The sequence below is a fragment of the Cetorhinus maximus genome, chromosome 17, assembly GCF_964194155.1.
Source record: "Cetorhinus maximus chromosome 17, sCetMax3.hap1.1, whole genome shotgun sequence".
Classification (NCBI taxonomy): Eukaryota; Metazoa; Chordata; class Chondrichthyes; order Lamniformes; family Cetorhinidae; genus Cetorhinus; species Cetorhinus maximus.
This window is the reverse complement of record NC_135895.1, coordinates 70888796-70909833: the sequence shown is the minus strand read 5'-3', so window position 1 is coordinate 70909833 and position 21038 is coordinate 70888796. Positions and strand designations below refer to the sequence as shown.

At 45.0% G+C, this 21038-nt stretch overlaps 1 protein-coding gene across 1 annotated transcript in view; it reads right to left on the bottom strand.

Moving 5' to 3' along the window:
• The window catches only part of axdnd1 (axonemal dynein light chain domain containing 1), a 248778-nt gene that overhangs the window by 46893 nt on the left and 180847 nt on the right, over nucleotides 1-21038 (bottom strand). Inside the window, exons 20-22 of the mRNA XM_078561454.1 lie at nucleotides 15391-15581; nucleotides 3076-3172; nucleotides 2699-2842 (exon numbers count right to left, since the gene is read on the bottom strand). Of these exons, the coding sequence (XP_078417580.1) occupies nucleotides 2699-2842; nucleotides 3076-3172; nucleotides 15391-15581 (432 nt within the window). The remainder of the gene's footprint in view (nucleotides 1-2698; nucleotides 2843-3075; nucleotides 3173-15390; nucleotides 15582-21038) is intronic.

Here is a 21038-nt window from a genome sequence, read left to right as displayed (position 1 = left end):
CAACAGAACATATATTGCTGGATTATGTACATGAGGAGTGAAGCAAAGGACTACAATAGTGCTTCACAAACTATTCTCCAATGTGGCTCCATTTTAAACCACCATCATCTTCTCAAGGGCAATTATAGATGGGCAACGAATGCTGGTCTTGCCAGTGACGACCTTATCCCATGAGCAAATATAAAAAAAGTTCTTGAAAATTAACATTATCTCAGATACCAGCAAAAACAAAACAGTAATAAAGCTGCAAAGTAACTTTTATAAAGTTCATGTATGCTAGGGGAATACGAGGAAGAACTTTTTTGGGCAGTGAGTGGTAATGACCCTAAACTCACTGCCTACAAGGATGGAGGAAGTGGAAACAATCAATGATTTCAAAAGGAAATTGGATGGACAATTGAAGGAAATAAATTTGCAGGGCTACAGGGATTGAACAGGGAAGTGCTACTGACTGAACTGCTCCATGGAGAGCTGGCATGAACTTGATAGACTCTCTCTCTGCCGTACATGACTATGACATTAGTTTAGATCAATATATAATAATACATAATAAAAATATGAAAATTGGTTTTTAAAAATGGTTTGTAAAATTATCACTCATTTGGTTTCAGCAAAGCTCTCCATATTTCCTGGTAAGAGAAGACTCAGTGAAGTCCCGCTGTTCCCGACCTCACCACACATACATTGTGATCAACTCCTTTGCCCTCACACCCCAACACACACACATCTTCCCAACCCCACAGCACAGACACACAAGCCCCTCTTCCCAGCTCCAATCCCTCCCAACTCTCATTCATTCCATTGCCCCAACTCACTCAGCAGCTCCTCTTCCCAACCCCCTTTTTCCCCCAATCATTCACTCAATTGGAAGCCCATTTTCCCAAATCCCCTCTCCCCACTCACTCATTCGATGGTCCCTCTTCCAAACCCCCAACCCCCCACTCATTCACTCAGCAGTCCCGCTTCTCAATACCCACCCAGAAATCACTTGGCAGCCCTCTTCCCAACCACCCTCCCCCCTCACTCACTCACTCAACAGCCCGTCTTCCAAACAGCACTCCCCCAAGCTTAATCACTCAATTGGCAGTCTGGCCTTTCCAACAGGTTTATAGCAATACCCCGAGGTCCTCACAGGCCCCTTCAGGGCCAGGCCAGTGTGACTGAAAACCGGCACTGATTCACTACAAGCAGTTGAGACGTGGGCTCCACTGTTTCCTCCTCCTCCACTCGCCTCACACCCTCATCCACTCCCCCACTGTGTCATCTGCCAAACCCTGTGGCTCAACGAGCAGCTGAGCACCGAGCAGGGCCTGTTTGATAACGAAAGCTATACCAGTGCTACTGCATTTGACGGCAACAGGGTTCAACAGAGAGGCTGAAAGGCCCCTGCAAGGGCTGTGAAGGGCCAAGGCAGACAGGCCAAAGGGTGAGGGAAAATGGTAGGGGTGGGCCTCTGCTACCAGCCAAAGCAGTAAAAGCTGACAGATTTCAGGCAGTGTCGGCATCCGCCCACCACAGGAAAAATTGTGGTGGGAGCAGAAAGAAGCCCTTAAGTTGCCATTAACTGGTCATTTAAGGGCTTCAATTAGCCCACAGGCAAGTGGGCCTCCTGATGCCCACCCACTGCACGTGAAATTGTGGCAGGGGCGGACAAGTAGGAGTCGGGAATGGCAGCCATGGCATTGCACCCAATTTGATGCCCCACCTACCTCCAATCTGCCTACAGAGGAAAAAAATTCTGTCTAAAGTTAATGTTTCAGGTCTGTGACCTTTCAGCAGAACTGGGAAAGTTAGAAATATATTACATTTATCCAGATCTGATCAAAGGTCATCAACTTGAAACATTATTTCTGTTTCTCTCTAAGCAGGTGCTGCCTGACCTGCTGAGTATTTCTAGCATTTTTTGTCTTTATACCAGCCAGGACAGAACAGTTTGCAGATTGGTGGCGCTGCCACTGAACTCAATATCCAATCCCTCCACCACAAGCATACTGTGGCTGCAAAGATATACTATCTACAGGGTACAGGGCAATAACTTTTTTAACAGTATCTTCCAATCCTGCAACCTCTACCAGCAAGCAGTTCAAGAACAACAAAATAGTGCACTATCATTTGAAAGTTATGCATCACCCTGACTGGGACAAATGCTATTCCTTCATCATCGCCGGGCCAAAATTCTGGATTTCCCTAGCTAAAACTATTAAGGGAAAACTATTAGCACACTGACTACAACAGTTCAATGAGAAGTCCTATGACCACCTTCTCAAGGCTCCTAAGGATGGCTACCCCAATCCCAAGTACAGAAGAAAAAATTGGCGAGTGGGAGCAGAATGAACATAATCAAGATATCAGGCACTTCTGCTGTCCACCTGAAATAACAATGGAACATTGGGTAGGCACTAAAACAGAAAGGCATAGAATTAGGCAAAAGGAAATCTGAGGTCTCTGTTAGTTGGATTTGTAGATGGTGGATGATTTCAAGTTTTACCTAGCTGAATTACCTCTTCCCACCAAGAATAAACACTTTGCAGACACTCATCAGCTAGCTTTTAAATTGGAAAAATAGTCACTGAGTTGGGTGACAGAAGTGCACCATGGAAGTATTTCCAGCTCTTCAGTGCCTTCAGCAGGAGATGTGAAACAACTGGAGAGGAAATATGTTTAATATTAAAGAATTATCCATTACAGTTATCCTTACCCGCAAGCAGGCAGCGCATAAGTCACGCGTCAGGTTGATCTGCGAATGTACATGTTCACTTCTGGATGACAACAACTGGACTGGTTGTTGCTTAATTTCTGAAAGCAGCAGCTCACAGATATTTATCCACTCATTGCTTTCCACCTGGTAAATCCAAACAAAGAATTCAAGGTGCTTAACTAATAAACACTACCTGATAATTCTGATAATCATCTGTTAATTGAACAGCCTTTCATTAGAAAGAAAATTGAAAAGAAACATGATCCAGGTGTTCAAAATAAAGGATAATGCAGATACCATAAAATGATTCCATAAAGTGTGCTACCATATATATGACACATATTGCTGTCATCTATTTCTGCAATAGAGAATGGTACCTTAAGTTTTTCAAGTTCCTTCAGTTCATTGTCAGAATCTTCAAAGTTTAATGCTGTATGTTGCTTAACGAATGCCTCAATTATATCTCTGCACCAGCTGTAAACATAAACACAATAGATAAGGAATGGATAAGAACTATATTGCTCAAAGTGTTGAAGACTACAGAATTTTTTTTCATTCATTCATGGGATGCGAGTGTCACTGGCAAGGTATTGTCCTTTCCAAACTGCCCTTCAGAGGGTGGTGATGATCCATCTTCTTGAACTGCTGCAGTCCATATGATGTAGGTACACCCATTGTGCCATTAGAGAGGGAGTTCCAAGATTTTGTTCCAGCGACAGTGAAGAACAGCAATATAGTTCCAAGTCAGGATGTTATGTGAATTGGAGGGGAACTGGAAGATGGTGGTGCTCCCATGTATCTGATCTCCTTGTCCTTCTAGGAATAGAGGTTGCGGGTTTGGAAGGTGCCATCGAAGAAGCCTTGCTGAGTTGCACAGTGCACTTTGTAGATGGTACAAACTGCAGTTACTGTGCACCAGTGGTGGAGGGATAAAATGTTTAAGGTGGTGGATAGGGTGCCAATCAAGCGGGCTCCTTTATTCTGGATGGTGTTGAGCTTCTTGAGTGTTGTTGGAGCTGCAACCCTTCGGCAAGTTCAGAGTGTTCTATCACATTCCTGATTTGTGCCTTGTGATGGTGGACAGGCTTTGGGGAATCAGGAAGTGAGTTATTCTCCACAGTATTCCCAGCCTCTGACCTGCTCTTGTAGCCACAGTATTTATATGGCTGGTCCACTTCAGTTTCTGGTCAGTGGTAACCCCCAGGATAATACCAATGAATGTCAAGGGGGGATGGTTAGATTCTCCCTTGTTGATGATGATCATTGCCTGACATTTGTGTGGCACGAATGTTACTTGCCATTTGTCAGCCCAAGCCTGAATGTTGTCCAGGTCTTGCTGCATGCAGGCAGGGACTGTTTCAGTATCTGAGGAGCAGTGAATGGCACTAAACATTGTAAAATCATCAGTGAACAATCCCACTTCTGACCTTATGATGGAGGGAAGGTCATTGATGAAGCAGCTGAAGATGGTTGGGCATACAGCACTACCCAAAGGAACTTGCACAGCAATGTTCTGGGTCTGAGATAATTGGCCTCCAACAACCACAACTATTTTCCTTTGTGCTAGGTAAGACTCTGACCAGTGAAGAATTTTCCTCCTAATTCCCATTGACTTCAATTTTGTTCGGGTTCCTTGTGGCCACACTTGGTTAAATGTTGCTGTGATGTCAGGGGCAGTCACTCTTATCTCACCTCTAAAATTCAGCTGCAAGAATTATGGTGGAGGCAAGTGGCCCGGGCGGAAACCAAACTGAGCATCAGTGAGCAAACTATTGCTGTGTAAGTACTGCTCAATAGCACTGTCGATAGCACCTTCCATCACTTTGCTGATGACTGAGAGCAGACTGATGGGTCAGTAATTGGCCAGATTGGATTTGTCTTGCTTTTTGTGGACAATTTCCCACATTGTCGGACAGATGCTAGCTGTAGTCGAACAGCTTGGCTAGAGGTGTGGCCACTTATGGAGTAAAAGTCTTCAGTACTACAGTTGGCATGTTGTTAGGGTCTATAGCCTTAGCTGTATCCATTGCCTTCATCTATTTCTTGATAAATTTGCTGAAGTGTGGCATATGTGATGCTGGGGACCTCAGGGGAGGCTGAAATGGATCATGCAACCAGCACTTCAGGTTAAAGGTGGTTACAAATATTTCTTTTGCACTGACATGCTGGGCTTTGCCATCATTAGGATCGGGATGTTTGTGGAGCCTCCTTCTCCGGTTAGTTGTTTAATTGTCCACCACCATTCACAATTGGACGTAACAGGACTGGAAAACTTTGATCTGATCCACTGGTCATGGGATTACTTAGCTTTGTTTGTAGCATGCTGCTTCTACTCTTTAGCATGGATGTAGTCAGGGTTGTAGCTTTGCCAGGTTGGCTTCTCATTTTAGGTATGCCTTGCACTGCTCCTGGCATGCTATCATACACTCAAGGTGTACACTCGTAAACCAGGGTTGGTACCCTAGCTTGCTGGTAATGGTAGAGTGAGGTATATGCCAGGCCATGAAGTTACAGTTTGTGGTTGAATAAAATTCTACTGCTGCTGATGACCCATAGCACCTGATGGATGCACAGTTCGGCCGCTGGATCTGCTCTGATTCTATCCCATTTAGCATGGTGGAAGTGACACAAAAGTTGATGCAAGTTGTCCTCAGTATGAACATGTGACTTCATCTTGTGAAGTAATCTATATTTTAAAATTTAATTTGTATATTTTGGGTGTAGACCCTACCTCAAAAAAACTGAACTCAAAATTAAACTAAAAGCGAAGCAGAAAAGGTAAACACAGAAATGAAACTGAACTTCCCAGTCTCCAAAGAAATCTGGAACAAGCTAAGATTGGGAAATCAAAACTAAACTTTCTTGAAAGATAGAAAAGGACACAGGTCAGTCCAATAATTGCATTGTTGGGTCCACTGATGCAGTACAAGTAAGAAGAAGCACACCAAAGAAGACAGTCCAGACCCTGAAATGGAGAATAAGTTGATGCAGCTGTTTCTGTTCCTGGAAGATAACATTGTTGGGTATATGACATCCAGCCTGAGTTGAGCAAGTTCTGCAGCCATATTCCATTTGTGATGAAGGCCATGCCCATAGAACTCAGCTTGGTTGTGCATTGCAGTAGGCTGGGGATTAGACTAGCTCCTACGAGGGGATTCTTCTCACAATCCCTTGTGAGGAAAACAGAGTTTTAAGGACTTTGTGACTCACTGGCCAGAATTTTCCCATTGGCGTGTGGGGGTGGGCCCTGCACGCCCGCGCATAAAATAACAGGCCAGTTAAGGCCCTTGACTCCCCAATTGGCACCAATTTTTCAGCGCCCGTGCAATCTTCGGGTTGGCACATGGGCACAATGGACAGGTGGGTAGGACACATTTGTATAAACCTCATCCACGGGCGGGATAAGAGGGCTCACTGGGGTCGTGAATGTGCACAGTCAAGTATTTATTTATGAAAGTTTTTTAAAACTTGCCTGTGTGATCTGCAGTACTTCAAAACGCATACCAGCTGTTTTTTCTGGACTCAACCTTCAGGTCAGCACTCTGCAATGAGTAATCCTTTCTGGGCCTGCAAGTTTCAGGAAACCTTCCCTTATCTTGGGAATGGAAGCTGAACTGTCCACTGGAGGCAGCTCCTCTGAGGAGGATGGGAGGGCTAGAAGGGGGAGGAGGCCAAGAGTGCACATTCAGCTTCCAGCAGAGCCACCTTTGGGAGGACAGGCGCAGGCACAAGAGGTAGTCCAAGGCAGAAGGGGCTGCAGAAGATGCCACTATCCTGCTGCCAGGGTATACAGGCGGCGAAGCAGCTACCTCAATATGTCTGAGGTGCAATGCCGAAGGGGGCTCCTTGTCTCAAGGGAGACAGTCATCTATATCTGTCAGATGATAGGGCCTGAGATCTCCACTAACTGTGTGGCTGGACACCCCATGCCAGTGGCTCTGAAGGTCACAGCTGCCCTCAACTTCTATGCCTCTGGCTCCTTCCAGGGCTCAGTGGGTGATCTTTGCGGTGTCTCCCAAACAGCTGTCCACACTTGTGTCAAGCAGGATACAAACACTCTGTTCAGGCGTGCATTGACCTTCATCCACTACTGTTGCGACCAGGCAAGTCAGACACAGTGAGCTAGAGGCTTCACGGCCATTGCTGGCTTCCACCGTGTCCAGGATGCAATAGACTGCCCACATGTGGCCATCAAGGCGTCAGCAGGTGAGCCCGGTGCCTTCGTCAACAGGAAGGGCTTCCACTCCATGAACGTACAGATAGTGTGTGATCACAGGATGCTGATTCTACAAGTCTGTGCAAGGTACCCAGGCAGCTCCCACGATGCCTACATCCTCAGACACTCCCAGGTGCCGGGGCTCTTCAGTGCTCCAGCCTGGGTTGATGGATGGCTGCTGGCTGACAAGGGCTATCCCCTCAGAAGGTGGCTCATGACGCCTCTCCGCCATCCAAGAACAGAAGCTGAGCAGCAGCACAATAAGTGCCACACCTCCACAAGGGCTGTGGTGGAGATAACCATCGGTCTTCTCAAGATGTGCTTCCGATGCCTGGACCGCTCAGGGGGCACATTGCAGTACCCCCCAGATTGTGTCTTGGTAATAGTGGTTGCATGCTGCGCTCTCCACAATCTTGTGTTGGAAAGGGGGGATGCAGTGGACGATGAAGATGCCAGCGCAGTGGCTGCAGCTGCACACGATGAGTCCAGCAGTGAGTCCGAAGATGAGCATGGACAGGGAAATGCTGACTGGGTAGGCGCTGACCCGGGCATGCTGCAGGGAGGCAGGGACACCAGAGATGCTTTAATCCAACGAACCTTCAGCTAGCACACCACAATGGACCACCAGGACAAGCCTGGGCTGTAGGCTTCATACTCGACGCCTAAGTGCAAAATCTGCCAGGTTAGGAACAGTCACTTAAGGGCCTTATTCATAAAGTTGAATGTCCAACAGAGCACACATTGCAGTTTTGGAGCCATACACATGCAGAAGAGGCACCCTCAGCCATGTGACATATCTGAATTTAATATGTCAATCAAACCAACTTATTCCAAAAAAATGAGAATAGTGTTACAAAACAAAACAAATCATAAGGACCTCATCTCGGGCCAACACAAAAGCACCAAGTGAAAAGTGAAAAACCCGTGGTGTGCCTGAGGTGCCTTATATTTTCGTTTCCAGGTGCTACGTCTTGGTGATGCACAATCGCGCGGAGTGGCATCTGAGACAGCCTGCTGAGTCTGCTGTCCTGTTGGCCTCGATGACTGTCCTCTAGCTCGTGGAGCCAGTATTGGCCCCGCCTGGGAGGGAGCTGCCAGTTCCACAGCTGGCATTTCCCCAGTTGTCACAGCCTCGTCGGATGGTACAGTCAACTGGGTGAGGGGCGGGGGAGCTGCTGCCCTCATCCAGTGCGCCCTGAGAGGTGCCCGTAGAGACGCCAGGCAGCTGCTGCGCCGACGTGAGGTCGCTTTGGACCTCCCTGCCCACCGTGGATGGATGGGCACCGAGCTGGGAAAGTTGACGCCCAAAACCATCTCCCACACTGGCACTGACCAGCTGAGGTCAATGCCGATGTGAGGGTTTGCTGGTCAGAGCGCATCCCCAGGAAGCCCTGACGGGTCTCTTGGAGTAGCCTCTCCATGAGAGTCGTCACTCCCTCCATGGAGGACACATGGTGCTCGGACATGTAGCTCATTGCTTCGGCGATCGTCCACGTAGGCTCCTCCACCACGGAGACCAAGTCAAGCATAGCCTCATGTATCTACCCCAGATGCTTCACACATCCAGCCACATTTCCTACACCTGCCGTGTCACGGACAACTCCAGAGGCACATCATCAGGCATTGACTGAGCATGTGCCTGATCCCCTGCTGTCCTCAGATTGCTGGCGCCATGGGCACTCTCTGTCTCTGCCAGCTCCTCCAGCTACTGTGAAGTGTCCTCACCACCTAGCCCCGGGACACTAGCAGATGCTCGAATTCCCACGTTGGTGCAAGTATCTGCACTGGTGTCTGCCTTGCAGAAATGGTGTGATGCTGGTGAGGCTTCAGGCCCCTCAGGTGTGAGAGGGGGTCTCTGCTGTTCCTCCCGCCCCTGCTTCAATGATGCTGAAAGGAAGAATAAGGACAGTGGATCAGTTAACGTGGAGACAATGTCAAAGTGCATCCCTGCCCCCTGGATCATTATGCGCTCATCCTTCCATAGCCAACGGTCAAGCCATGTTGCAAAATTAAATCAATTAACATTCAGCCGTGCTATGGCTGTTGGGAAAACAATGCTGACCTCACTGTTGGTCATAAATACCTGGCCGTGGCACCCCAGCCTCACTGACACCAGTGGACCTTGGCGCATTGCATCTCTCCACATCCAGGGCCTCCTGCTCGAAATGGCTAAGAATGGCGATCTGTGCCTGGCCGCTGCCAGTCCTTGTACATTCTGCCATGTTATGAGCATTCTTCTCCTGAAAATGAGAGCCGAGCATTGATTAGTGAAAATTGCACATGGACTCTCTTCGCGCATGATCACCCCAACCAGAGTGGGACATATCAGGGCTCCAGTGCCTCCTCACTCCAAACACTCACACAAAGATGCTAGGCCTGCTCCACACACCCCCACCCCCTTGGACACATGCTGCCTACGTCACATTAGGCACCACACAGTATATCCTTCCATAGCAAGGAGGCGCAAGCACGTGGAGCACAGAGCGCAGCAGATGGTTCGTTGCCACGCCATGTTGAAGCTCCCCTCCCAGCATGTCATCACCCTGACTTGGACATGTCCTGAAGTTCAAACACAGCGCCTAGGTGCAGCTCCTCCAGGTCGCCCCCAAACCAGTCATGAGGGACTCAGTGTAACACATGCTGTAGGGGCAAAACACATCTCTTCGTCACCCTCTCAGGCTGACCTCAGCATGGGCAGTATCTGCTTGCCCACCCAGCAAAGGACATATGCCATCAATGATTCAATGCAGACACTACACTCAGACTTGGTGGGGGGGGGGCGGTAAGCCAACCTGCTGGGTTACATGGCCAATGTCAACATGGTACTCACCCTGCCAGAGCGCAACAAGTTGTTGAAGTGCTTGCAACACTGGATCTAGGTGCGCCGCCCACATTGCAGGAGGTCACTACCTCCGCCACCTCCTCCCAGGCATGTTTTGTCATGTGATGGGGGGGCCTCCTCCTCCCATCTTGGGGAACCAGCACCTCCCATCATGCTGCCACCTCCTTGAGATTGGCAGCAAGGCAGTCATCCAAAGAATGAGGGGCACACTGGCCCCGCACCCTACCCTCCAGCCTGGCCTGTCCCGCTGCCCTACCCTCTAGCCTGGCCTACTCTGCTGGCCTATCCTCCAGACTAGCTTGCTCACCAGAAGCCCTCTGGTGAGCCCTTCCATTTGCCATTGTGAGCAGCCTTGCTAAACAGGCTGCTGGGTCGCCATTGGACCCAGCGGACAATGCACTCCCGCCGCCGCCCACCCACTCCTGCTATCCTCGGGAGTCGCACATTACGCTGGGCGGGCCTTAATTGGCCCGCCCGCATAAAATGATGGCGTGGACCCGATCGTGGGCGGCGATCGGATCCATGCCCGCCCACGCCCGGTCCGCACCTCCGCCAACCAGAAAATTCAGCCCACTGTGATCAGTAAAATCTCAGCGGACTGCTGAGCCAATTCGTAAGATCTGTCTCCATTGTATCTGCCACTTAAGATAAAAGCTATGGTTTATATTCCACCACAATTTGCCTGTTAATCCATGTGGAACTCCTGTTAATCCTGGATGTTAAAGTGTAGGAAAGATAGTATTTAGTGTTTGCTTTGTTCACTCTTGTATAGTAAAAACTCTTTTATTTTAAACCATGGAATCTTATGACTTTATGCTTTCTGTGAGTAACCAGGATTTCGGATTTTGTCTACTTTAGAAAAAGTTACTGATCTCTACTGAAATTGTAACAATCTCCACAAGGACTGTGCCATGGTCATTCCTACCAATACTATCATGGACAGATACACCAGTGATAGGTAGATTGGTAAAGGCAAGGTCAAGCAGGTATTTCCCCTTTCTTGGTTACCTTGCCACCTACCCCAAACCCAGTCTGGCAGATATGTCCTTCAGAACTCTGTCAACTCAGTCAGTAATGGTCACTGAAGTCCTCCTTTGCTACCTTCAGTGTTTTTCCAGATTGAACAGAATCCAAGATTATGAGTGGTTTGGTTCAATTGAGAGAATGAACAGGGCAAGAAAAGAAATGGAATTTGTAGTAAGGGTGAGAAAACCAATGTGTTACGTGAGTAATCGTCTGCATAAGCAGCCTGATAATGAGCAAGAACAGTATAATCTTGCCAGTTAGTGAGGCAACAATCCCTTCTGGATGTTTCAGCAACTTTTGGAATACATTGCCAATTTACTGGCCAGAGAGCACAGCACTCTGTGTATGCATGTAAATTTGAATATGCTGAGTTCCTTTGGGCATTAAACTGCAATTCGCTGCCTCTAATACAAGCTGATTCTGCCAATTATGAGTTGCACACCGCAGGTACTGGTCTCAGGCTGTTAGTCCAGTCTTGAAACAAGAATGAAGCTTAATTGTCTTAATTTTATATTCCTTGAGTTGGCCTACTTTAACCTTAAACAACATCTAATATTTACATTTATACAACAATTTAAGTAACAGGAATAACTAACATACCATAAATATAAGCAGAAAATAATTTTAAATAAAATTACATTTTAAATATTAATTTTTCTCTGCATTTCTTCTTACCTTGTCACCCACTTTAAGTATATTGCTTTACTTTTACCTAATTTCTAACTAATATACCTTATTCCAATGTTACAATAGCTTCTTTCTAATATGAAACAGATGTTTTATCCCGCATGCCCACTCACTATCAGGTTTCAGTGCAGGAAAGCAGAGCTCCAGGTAGCATTAATACTGTAAGGGTATAAATAGTCAATAATTTGAGCTCCTTGAAACCCTTGCACAAAGAACCAATTGTTGTTTCTCTTGCTATGGTAATATGATGCACGTGCTGTGATGTGCTTTAGGAAAAAAGAACTTACATTTAAGTAGTGTAAACATTTAATGGCCTCAAGATGCCCCCACCCCCACCACCACCACCATCCCTCCCCCCACCCCCCATGACTAATAAAGGATTTTTGAAGTGTCACCATGGTTGTCACTTAGGGAAACACTGCAACCAATCTGCAAAGAGCAAAGTCATACACACAACGGTGAGATAGTGACTATATAACGAGTTGTTTCTGTTACTTGAGGAATAAATGTTGACCATGACTTCCAGTGAACTCACCTGCTCTTCTTTGAATAATGTCATAGATCTTTTATTTCCATCTGAGAGGATAGGTGGGTTATTGGTTTAATTCAAGAGATGATACCTCAGACAATACAGCACTCACGCAGCACTGAGTGGCAAGCTAGATTTTTTTTATTCATTCATGGGATGCGGGCATCGCTGGCTAGGCCAGCATTTATTGCCCATCCCTATGTATTGAACTTGTTAGTGATGTCCCATGTTTCCCATTCCTTGATCCAAAGATTGTTTTCTGGTAGATCTTGCTCAGGAAGGCTGCTTCATATGAGGTGCTGAGATGGAAGGCAGGCAGTAGGTGGGTTCAACAGATCATCACAGAGTGGTAAGTGAGGTGCAGTTGTGTATTGAACCAATGACCTGCTGACCCAGAGACAGCAGTGCTACCATTGGGCAAAGACTAACATTGATAAATGCCAATGTGGTATGGTGTACCTTTAATTAAAATAATGAATATAGGATAACCATTTAAATCAGAATGCCCAAATATTGGTCCAAGGATCACAGATGGCCACTGAGCTCTAACAGATAAGCACTCAGGACCCACACAACTTTGTCCTATATTGATTCTAGATAGCCTTTTCTTCCAAATTTTTTTGCAGGTATCCTTATTTTCAAAATGCTTATTGTATGTATGGTAAACATGTTTCTAAAATCTTGAGGAACCTACTGACATTGTGATCAGCAACTAATCAGTGCAACGATGCTAAGCATCCCCCTCCCACACAATCGCCGACTAAAGAAAACCCACAAGGTGGTTAAAACCATTTATGCTACACCTCACTTACCACTCTATGATAACCTGTTCAACCTACTACTGCCCACCTTCCATCTCAGTACCCCATATGGAGCAACCTTCCTGAGCAAGATCTACCAGAAAACAAACTTTGGATCAAGGAATGGGAAACACTGGGCATCACTAACAAGTTCCTTGCGACAAATCCCATCTGTCAAATGGCAAGCTTTGAACTAACCAGCTTGTGACCCTGCACCCATATATGCTGCTGGAACCCATGGCTGCTGACCTCCACTGCTTTCCCCATCCAGGCTTCCTTGGTTAGGTGGGAGGGTCTCTTCTTGCCATGTGTAGGGCACAGTACCTCCCACCTTTCCCATCCAGCTTGGAGGAGAACCTGCAGGGAGGCACTGCTGAATAGTGGGGCCACCCTTTGTCTGCCCTGTGACATGCTTCGTTTCACAGTTTCCTGCCATGATCCGTTAGTTGTGCTCTTCCCACAATGATTCTTTAAAGGCAGCACAGAAGGTGGAAGTTGTTCAAGGTCGGCAACGGGGGAAAGAGTTCTTCAAAGCCAGCACAAAGGGATGATGGCTCTTCAAAACCACAAAGTTCGACTTCTTGGATTGGGCAGTTCAGGAACTCTGCAGTAAGAACTAGCTGCTGTTTAAAAATGACAAGCACATGACCTAACATCAGCTGACTTCAAGATCAGCATATTCCTGGCCACCCACAGCACTTGATTTGCTCGGCCCTGCACCTCCATCTTCCTAATTGGCTATTCACCTCATTTTCATGTTCAGTTGGCTGCTTCCGCCTGTTTCCAGGTCAGCCAGTGATACCTGCACTGCAAATCACTTATGTGTAAGAGTGAAACTGCAGTTTTCTGCTTAAGCAGCAAATCTGCGGGATAGCTGACTGATAGCTGTGACTCACAGGCCTCTCATCACTCTTCATCTTCAGTTCTCTGCCCGAAGGCAGGTCCGACTCACAGGGCCATAACCTCCACCACAGATAGGGCAAGGAGACAGGTCCCAATTCGCCCCAGCTGGAATGGGGATCAAACACTTTGCTGTTAGCACCAACCCGATCCACACCAGCCGTGCAGCCAACTCCCAAGGAGTCCAAGTTGCTGCGGCATCACGCACTTTTACACAATGGTACAGGTTCCAATTTTCTTTCCATCACATATCTGACCAGGAATCTCCCCCGCTCTTACCACTTGCCATTGGAGTATGTTGGAAGGATCTACAAGTTGATGCTCAGCCTGTTTGGCTAAAAGATGATTGCACCTTCTTTGACCATCAAGTCCTGGAGTAGGACTTGAACCTGGAGCTTTTGGCTCAGGAACAGGGATGTTACCTACTGCACCTCCATCACTCTAGAGAGCAGCAAAGAAACAAAGAGGTGCAGGACAACTATCCATCTTCACTCCTGAAGCAAGAGCTCATCAAAGAACAGCTCCAAAACCAGAAGCGAAGAGAAAGGAGGTAATGAATGGGTTGGAAGAAGAGCTACCAACAGCTGCTAAAAGTGTATATGGACATGCGCTGGAGCAACAGCAGCCCATTTCACTTTCCATATGTGCTTTTGTTGATTTAGGAGGCTGGTAAGATCAGTGCAGGCAGGCCAGTGTGAGGTCTCAACAAACTTTATGAAAGAAACTGTTTTTACTCTTTATCCAGCATCCATAGAGGCGAAGAAACCACTCTGCTGCTGGCATACAGCCATTCAAGCATTTAATCCCAGAGATGGAGCTGATTCTCTACTGCTATGGATGTTGGGTAATGAGCTTCACAAAAGTCACTTTCACAAAACCTTAGCTACCATTGACCTGTACACATTGATCTTACATGGGTAATAGGCCCAAGCTGCAAGGGGAAGCACCAGTGATCTAGACTCAGTGAAAATCCCAGAGCCATCAGCTTTGCAACAGGCTATGTGCCCTGTTAAAATCAGTGATATAGAAGAATCATAATGGACTCGAAACATTAACTCTGTTTCTCTCCCCACAGATGCAACCAGAGCTGCTGAGTTTTTCCAGCACTTTGTTTTTATTTCAGATCTCCAACATCCGCAGCATTTTGCTTTTATCTAAACTTGATGTTAGTCCCACTACAGAGTCCTGAGCACATATTCTAGGCTGAAACTCCAGTGCAGCACTGAGGGACTGCTGCACTGTCAAAGGTGCCATCTTTCAAGTGTAATGGCAAACTGAGGCTCCATCTGGCCTCTCAGGTGGATGTAAAAGATCCCAAGAGGCTATACAAAGATGAGCTGGGGAATCCTCCTGGTGTCCTGGCCAATATTTATATTTATCCCTCAACCAAAAGTTAAAACAGTTGATCTGATCATTTATTTAATTGGTTTCTAGAACTTTGTGTGCAAATTAGTTCCGGTTTCCTGCAGTACAACAAAAACTAAACTTCAAAAGTACTTTATTGGCTGTAAAATTCTTTGGGACAATCTGAGGTCGTGAAAGATGCTATCCTAATTCTTTCCAGAATATAATAGCAAGCATTGTCAAAATATTTTATTTTGCAGTAAAGTTAAAGAAGTTAATTTTAAGATGCTGAATTATTTTTGAATGGTTAAAGGCATTCTGGTAATTCAGGGCAAACTCTGATCTTACCTGTAAAGTTGTGTTGATAAAATATTCAGCTGACTGGCCACCATCAGAGCTTTCTCCTCCAGCTTTGCAGGTGTATCCGGATAAGGTAGGTGTGCAAAGTGTTTTTTATTTATGTTAGCAATCGGGTCATGCACCATTTGGAGCAATAGGTCTACCAACAAGTGGCTCATTGCACCTTGAACGATGAGAATCTGGATGGTAAAGAAATAGAAGGACTTGGTTCAACTGTATAAATATATCTAAAATTTAGCATTTCCTCCAAGTCTGGCACTTACTATAACAATTTCTTGTCATTCGTTTTCCGTCATGTTTTTCCATAATACTTTTGTCACATTTTTGGTTACACCTTGTTGATTGAAATCGTAACAAACCAGAAATGAAGAGGCAGAAAACATACAAGCTAGAGCACCAGTGCAGTCAGACCAGTTATTGTTTTCAAACAAAAATAGGCAGACTCATGCAATTCAATTTTCGAAGCACCAGCGGTCCCACAATACAATGCAATAAATCATGGCCCGGATTTTGCGGTCAGCGGTGAAGCAAGGGCATCACCACTGACCTTGAACAAAGCTGCCCATAAAGAACTAGTGATCTTTATGGAATTTCCCCCTTGATGCCAAGTGAAGATAATGGCTTAGTGTGCAGCAACAGTGATGTCAACAAGCTGGTAAACAACCAATCAAATTGAATAATTCATATATAACAAACCACTTTTAATTTAAATTTTCAGATAGTGATGTAAAGGTATGACTATATTTAGAACCTAAAATAAATGTAAGCTGACTTCCTTTAAAAAAAAGTTTTTAAAAATGTGGAACTTTTTTTTAACCACTTTGTAGACATTTGACATTCCACAAATGTAAAATTAGCTTTTCAGGATCAGTAGGTGTGTTTAACAGTAATTATGAACTTAGTACATCATTAAAAATACAACTATACCTCTTTCAACAAGCACTTAAAATCCTTCACTTTTAATTTAAATTTCGAGATGTTCACAGTAAGATTAAAAATGTAAAAATGGAAATTCTCGCCAATTCATAACCACAAGGGAGATTGCAGTTGGTGGGAAGCTCTATAGCACACCCAAGGGAGTGTAGACTCAATGACAGCAACTTCTGGATTTCCACCTTATTCTGTGCATGTCCAAACTCCTGAAGTTGCTGCCAGCTTTATTGAGTGATAACGGTGAATGCTAACAGTCACTAATGACTGTCATTACCAAAACAAATTCCAGGTCATTGAATTTGACATATTCTCTTTTCATAAATCTTTGGCCTTGATAATTTATTGTGCATTGTAGTATACAGTGCATCCCCTGAATCCTTGTGAGCAGCTCAGGCTTGTAAGTGCCCTCCATGGATATACTATGGGGTTATTTTTCATGTCATCACCACCCATTCGCACTTAAAGTAATGTGGCATGTAGTTGTGCCACCTTACTGCTGAATTTCTGTCCATTCTAATTTTTGGATGGACTTCCATCCAGGCAGCTGGAGCTTCTGTAGGAAACAGGTAGGAGGCTTATTTGTATTTGCAAATTGGGATCAGATGATGAAATTAAGACCCCAATGCATTTTCCTCTCCTACCTACTTTATTGCTACCTCATGCAATTCACCAACCATATTATTATGGCAGTACACCAGAAGAAAGCCACTCTCATTGAAAACTAAAGGGATCTTCAGCTGCAGCCAGAGAATACTGAGTAGAGACAATTTATGGCAGGTTGCTTGAGAGTTTTGTGTTTCAAGAACTTCTAAAATTAAATGAATTTGCTTCTGTTATGGAGATGCCTGCTGCTCCAATGTGTTACATGTTGTTATTTCCAACTTTTATCTCCATCCCCTTTGTAGGCCTCCCCTGCTGCAGGCCTTAACATTTGACAGCCCTTCACATTTCTGAGGTCTGGCCAGTAAGTTGCCATTTGGGGAGCACATTTCATGATTGCAACTCATTGGCCCCATTAAGATCATCTGGACTAGGTCCCATGTCACTCCTCTGAACAACCACTGGGTGTGCTGATAGAAAATGCAAATTATTTCAAATTGGATGGGGGGCTGATGCAGTGGAGGATGCACAACCCTTGTACTGGGTTGTTTTGATTTACCTCTGTTTTACTTTAATACAATCAAGTCAGAATAAAAACAAAGGCACAACAGAAAGTAAATACTATGCTTACAGAAAACATCTGTATTATCAGAGCTACTAATTTATGGTAACTTAAGAAGCATTATCCCATGGATGATAGAGTCACAAGTTTTATAACATGAAAGGAAGCCAATTGATCCATCTTACCTGTGCTGGATCTCTGAAAGAGCTGCGCACTTAATCACATGCGTTGCCCTTTTTCTGTACCCTTTTATTCTTTTCTTTCAAATATTTTGACACTTTCACTTAAAAGCTATTTTGGATTCATCAGTCCATGTTTTTGCAGGATTCCATTGATATTACAGCATGGAAACAGGCCATTTAGCCAAACCAGTTTTGTTGGTGCTTAGAGGTTCATCCCGAGCAGTTCTGTGACACAGGACTCTGTGCTCTACGGGCTGTTCCCAGGGACACACACCGAGACAAACATCAACTGCAACTGGAGGATCATCAACTCGGTGAAAGACGCGCTTTGGTCTGCCCGAAACTTGTTGGTCTTCCAGCACAAAGAGTTGTCCCCGACCGATTGTTGCGGACTGGCACAATCCAAAGTCCAGGACTACGTGCTGAGGGACGCACTAAAGCTTGGGGCAGCTGCCGCAAAGGCGCAATGGGGAAGGGTCGCTGTCTAAGACCTTTCTGCCACAGTGCACCGAGAGACTGGGAACTGTTTAGAGCCCCTCGGGCTGTACAGCTCAAAATGAAAGGCTGTAAATGATTGTAATATTGTTTGTACTGATGCACCTGGTGATACATTTTGTAAAAGTTTAACCTGGATTGTACCCTTGTAATGGTGTTTTTGAAATGGTTTGGAATGTGATTGAAGATATTTTATGAATAAAGTATATTTTTGCAAAAAAAAAAAGTTTTGTTGGTGCTTATCCTTAATGTGAGCAGTAATTGTAATCCTTTAGCAAGTTTCCTAACCCTTATTCCCTTTTCCTTCAACAAGCAATCTAACCTTTCTTAAATGTTGACAGGGTCATAGTGATCAATCAATCATCAATATCTCTGATAGTGCATCCCACAATATCACAGTGCTATGCATGAAAATTCTCACAGGCCTTCAGTTCATTAACAGGAATATTGATTTATGGTGATTGCACAAGTCAAACTACACTTTTATTACAGAGCAGTGTGGGAGTGTTAGTGATATTTTCTGGCTCAAATTCCATGATTTAGGGGAGGTAGTGGCATTGGTGGTATTGTCACTAGACTAGTAATTCAGAGACCCAGGGTAAAGCTCTGGGGACCTGGGTTTGAATCCCACCATGGCAGATGGTGAAATTTGAATTTAAAAGAAATCTGGAATTAAAAGTCTAAAGATGACCATGAAACTATTGTCGATTGTTGTAAAAATCCATCTGGTTCACTAATGTCCTTTAAGGAAGGAAATCTGCTGTCCTTACCTGGTCTGGCCTACATGTGATCCAGGTCCACAGCAATGTGGTTGACTCTTAAATGCCCTCTGAAATGGTCTAGCAAGGCACTCACCACCATCTTCTCAAGGGCAATAAATGGGATGGGCAATAAATGCTGGCTAGCCAGCAACGCCCACATCCCGTGAATGAATAATTAAAAAAAAAGCAAAATAAATGGTATAGAAAAATTGCAGTGAAATTGAAACTAAATGAAATTTAAGTTTAATTGTAGAAGTTTTGGAATAAAGAGAATGGGAGTTAAAGTAAGTGAAATACATCAAATATTACGTTAAAATACAGGCAGACAAAGTGGCTCTCGGACAGCACTGCTGCACCAATGCTTCAGCACTCCATACAACTGTGCACAATTGAGCTGATGTCACCTGATAACAAGAGACCAGCTCACTGTATAATTCTCTGGTGCTCTGAGTACGTCAGCAGCAACATGCCAGGGGGCCAGGGCTGGAATTTTGGGTGTTAGCATTCAGGAAGGCACAGCTGGCAGTAAGTTCATCACCAGCAGAACTTCTAAGTGTGATGGGGAAGTTATTTAGCAATTGGACAGCGATACCAAGGCTGTAACCTTCTTGATAGATTAGGGCCACCCCTTCAATTCCATAGTTTGAATGCAAAGCACCTCTCATCTGTGTAACATGCCCTTCCACATTTGATCAAGTTGGAAGCAGGCATGTAACGAACCAATCAAATTATTGGTCCTACAGTGTTTTGCTCGATTAAATTCATATTTTGAATAATGTGCCTACTTAATATAATTTTCAGGGAGCAGTTTGTTAACAAATTTAATATAGTTAAATATTTCTACATATCTGTTCAACAGTAAACACGTACTGTTGAACTACCTAAGACTAGGAATACCTTAATAAGACCTACCAAACTACGCCCAACACCTGGCAACATTCTTTTGCCAAAATGGAATGGAGAACAGTGGAAGTTATTAACCTTCACCTTAACCAAGCACACCCTGTCATTCCCATATGTTTCCCCCATCATCTGCTCTTCCATTCCTTACCACATTCCTAACACTTCACATCCCTTGATCATGGCACCTTCCCTTCCAACGCCCCCAGACACATCCATGTTCTTTTGTGTGTGTGTGTTGCAAAAGTTTGAGTTCAAAGAGGTGCTTAGGACAGTGGGGTCTAGGATGAAAGGGAAATAGATATTTAAGGGAGATATTTAGTTCAGTTGAGGTGGCTGTGTGAGGGAGATGTCCTGAGACCAGCTCTGTGCTGAAAAAAGTTGTAGATTTGAAGCAGCCATCCAGTTTCAAGCCAAAAATGTCTTTGTTTTCAGAAAGCAGTCCGTTTCTGAACTTCCTTCAGATTTCCACAGCAGAGTGGAACAGAGTGAAAAGTTCTGTGGTATACTTTATTAAAGTAGCAGCAATGTTTGCCTTGGGTAATACTACTGAAGTTTATAGTCAAACAATCTATATGGGAGCTGTTGCCAAGTAGTTTATTTGTGTGTTCTGATTAAGGGGGTTTTTTTGGGGAAAGCTTTGTAAGACTGTGTAATTTCAATCTTCTATGTTTAGGTTTTCTTTTCTTCTTGTTAATAAATCTTTTAATTTTAAAATCCTACAAGTGTTACTGGGATTCACTGCTTCTGGGATGAGTAGTTTTCAAAATACAAAGTAAAAGTTATGATCAGTAAGACAAGTTACCCTCAGGATTTGGCTTGCTCAGCGAATAACATTGACTAGAGTTGCAACGCTGCTTTTCAGCACTGTTATTCCCTCCTTCGCTCTTTTATTCCCTTCACCACTTTTCCCTTTCTTGTTCACTCCCCTATCTCCCTCATTCTTCCCAAATCCTTTTCCTCTCTCCTTCCTTTCTCTGATGCTTCCCCATGCCTTCATTCCTGTCCCTTCTCCCTTGCACCCAATGCTTCCTCTGCAATACTTCCCTTCCCTTTCTATCTTCATCCCATCAACACCACTCTCATCCACCCTCCTGTTTCCCTAATATCCATACCCACACTCTCCTCTCCCCTGAGGAGTCAGTCATACCTGACAAGATTCCCACAATCTGACTGACCACTGCTTGTCCTTCCAATCAGGGA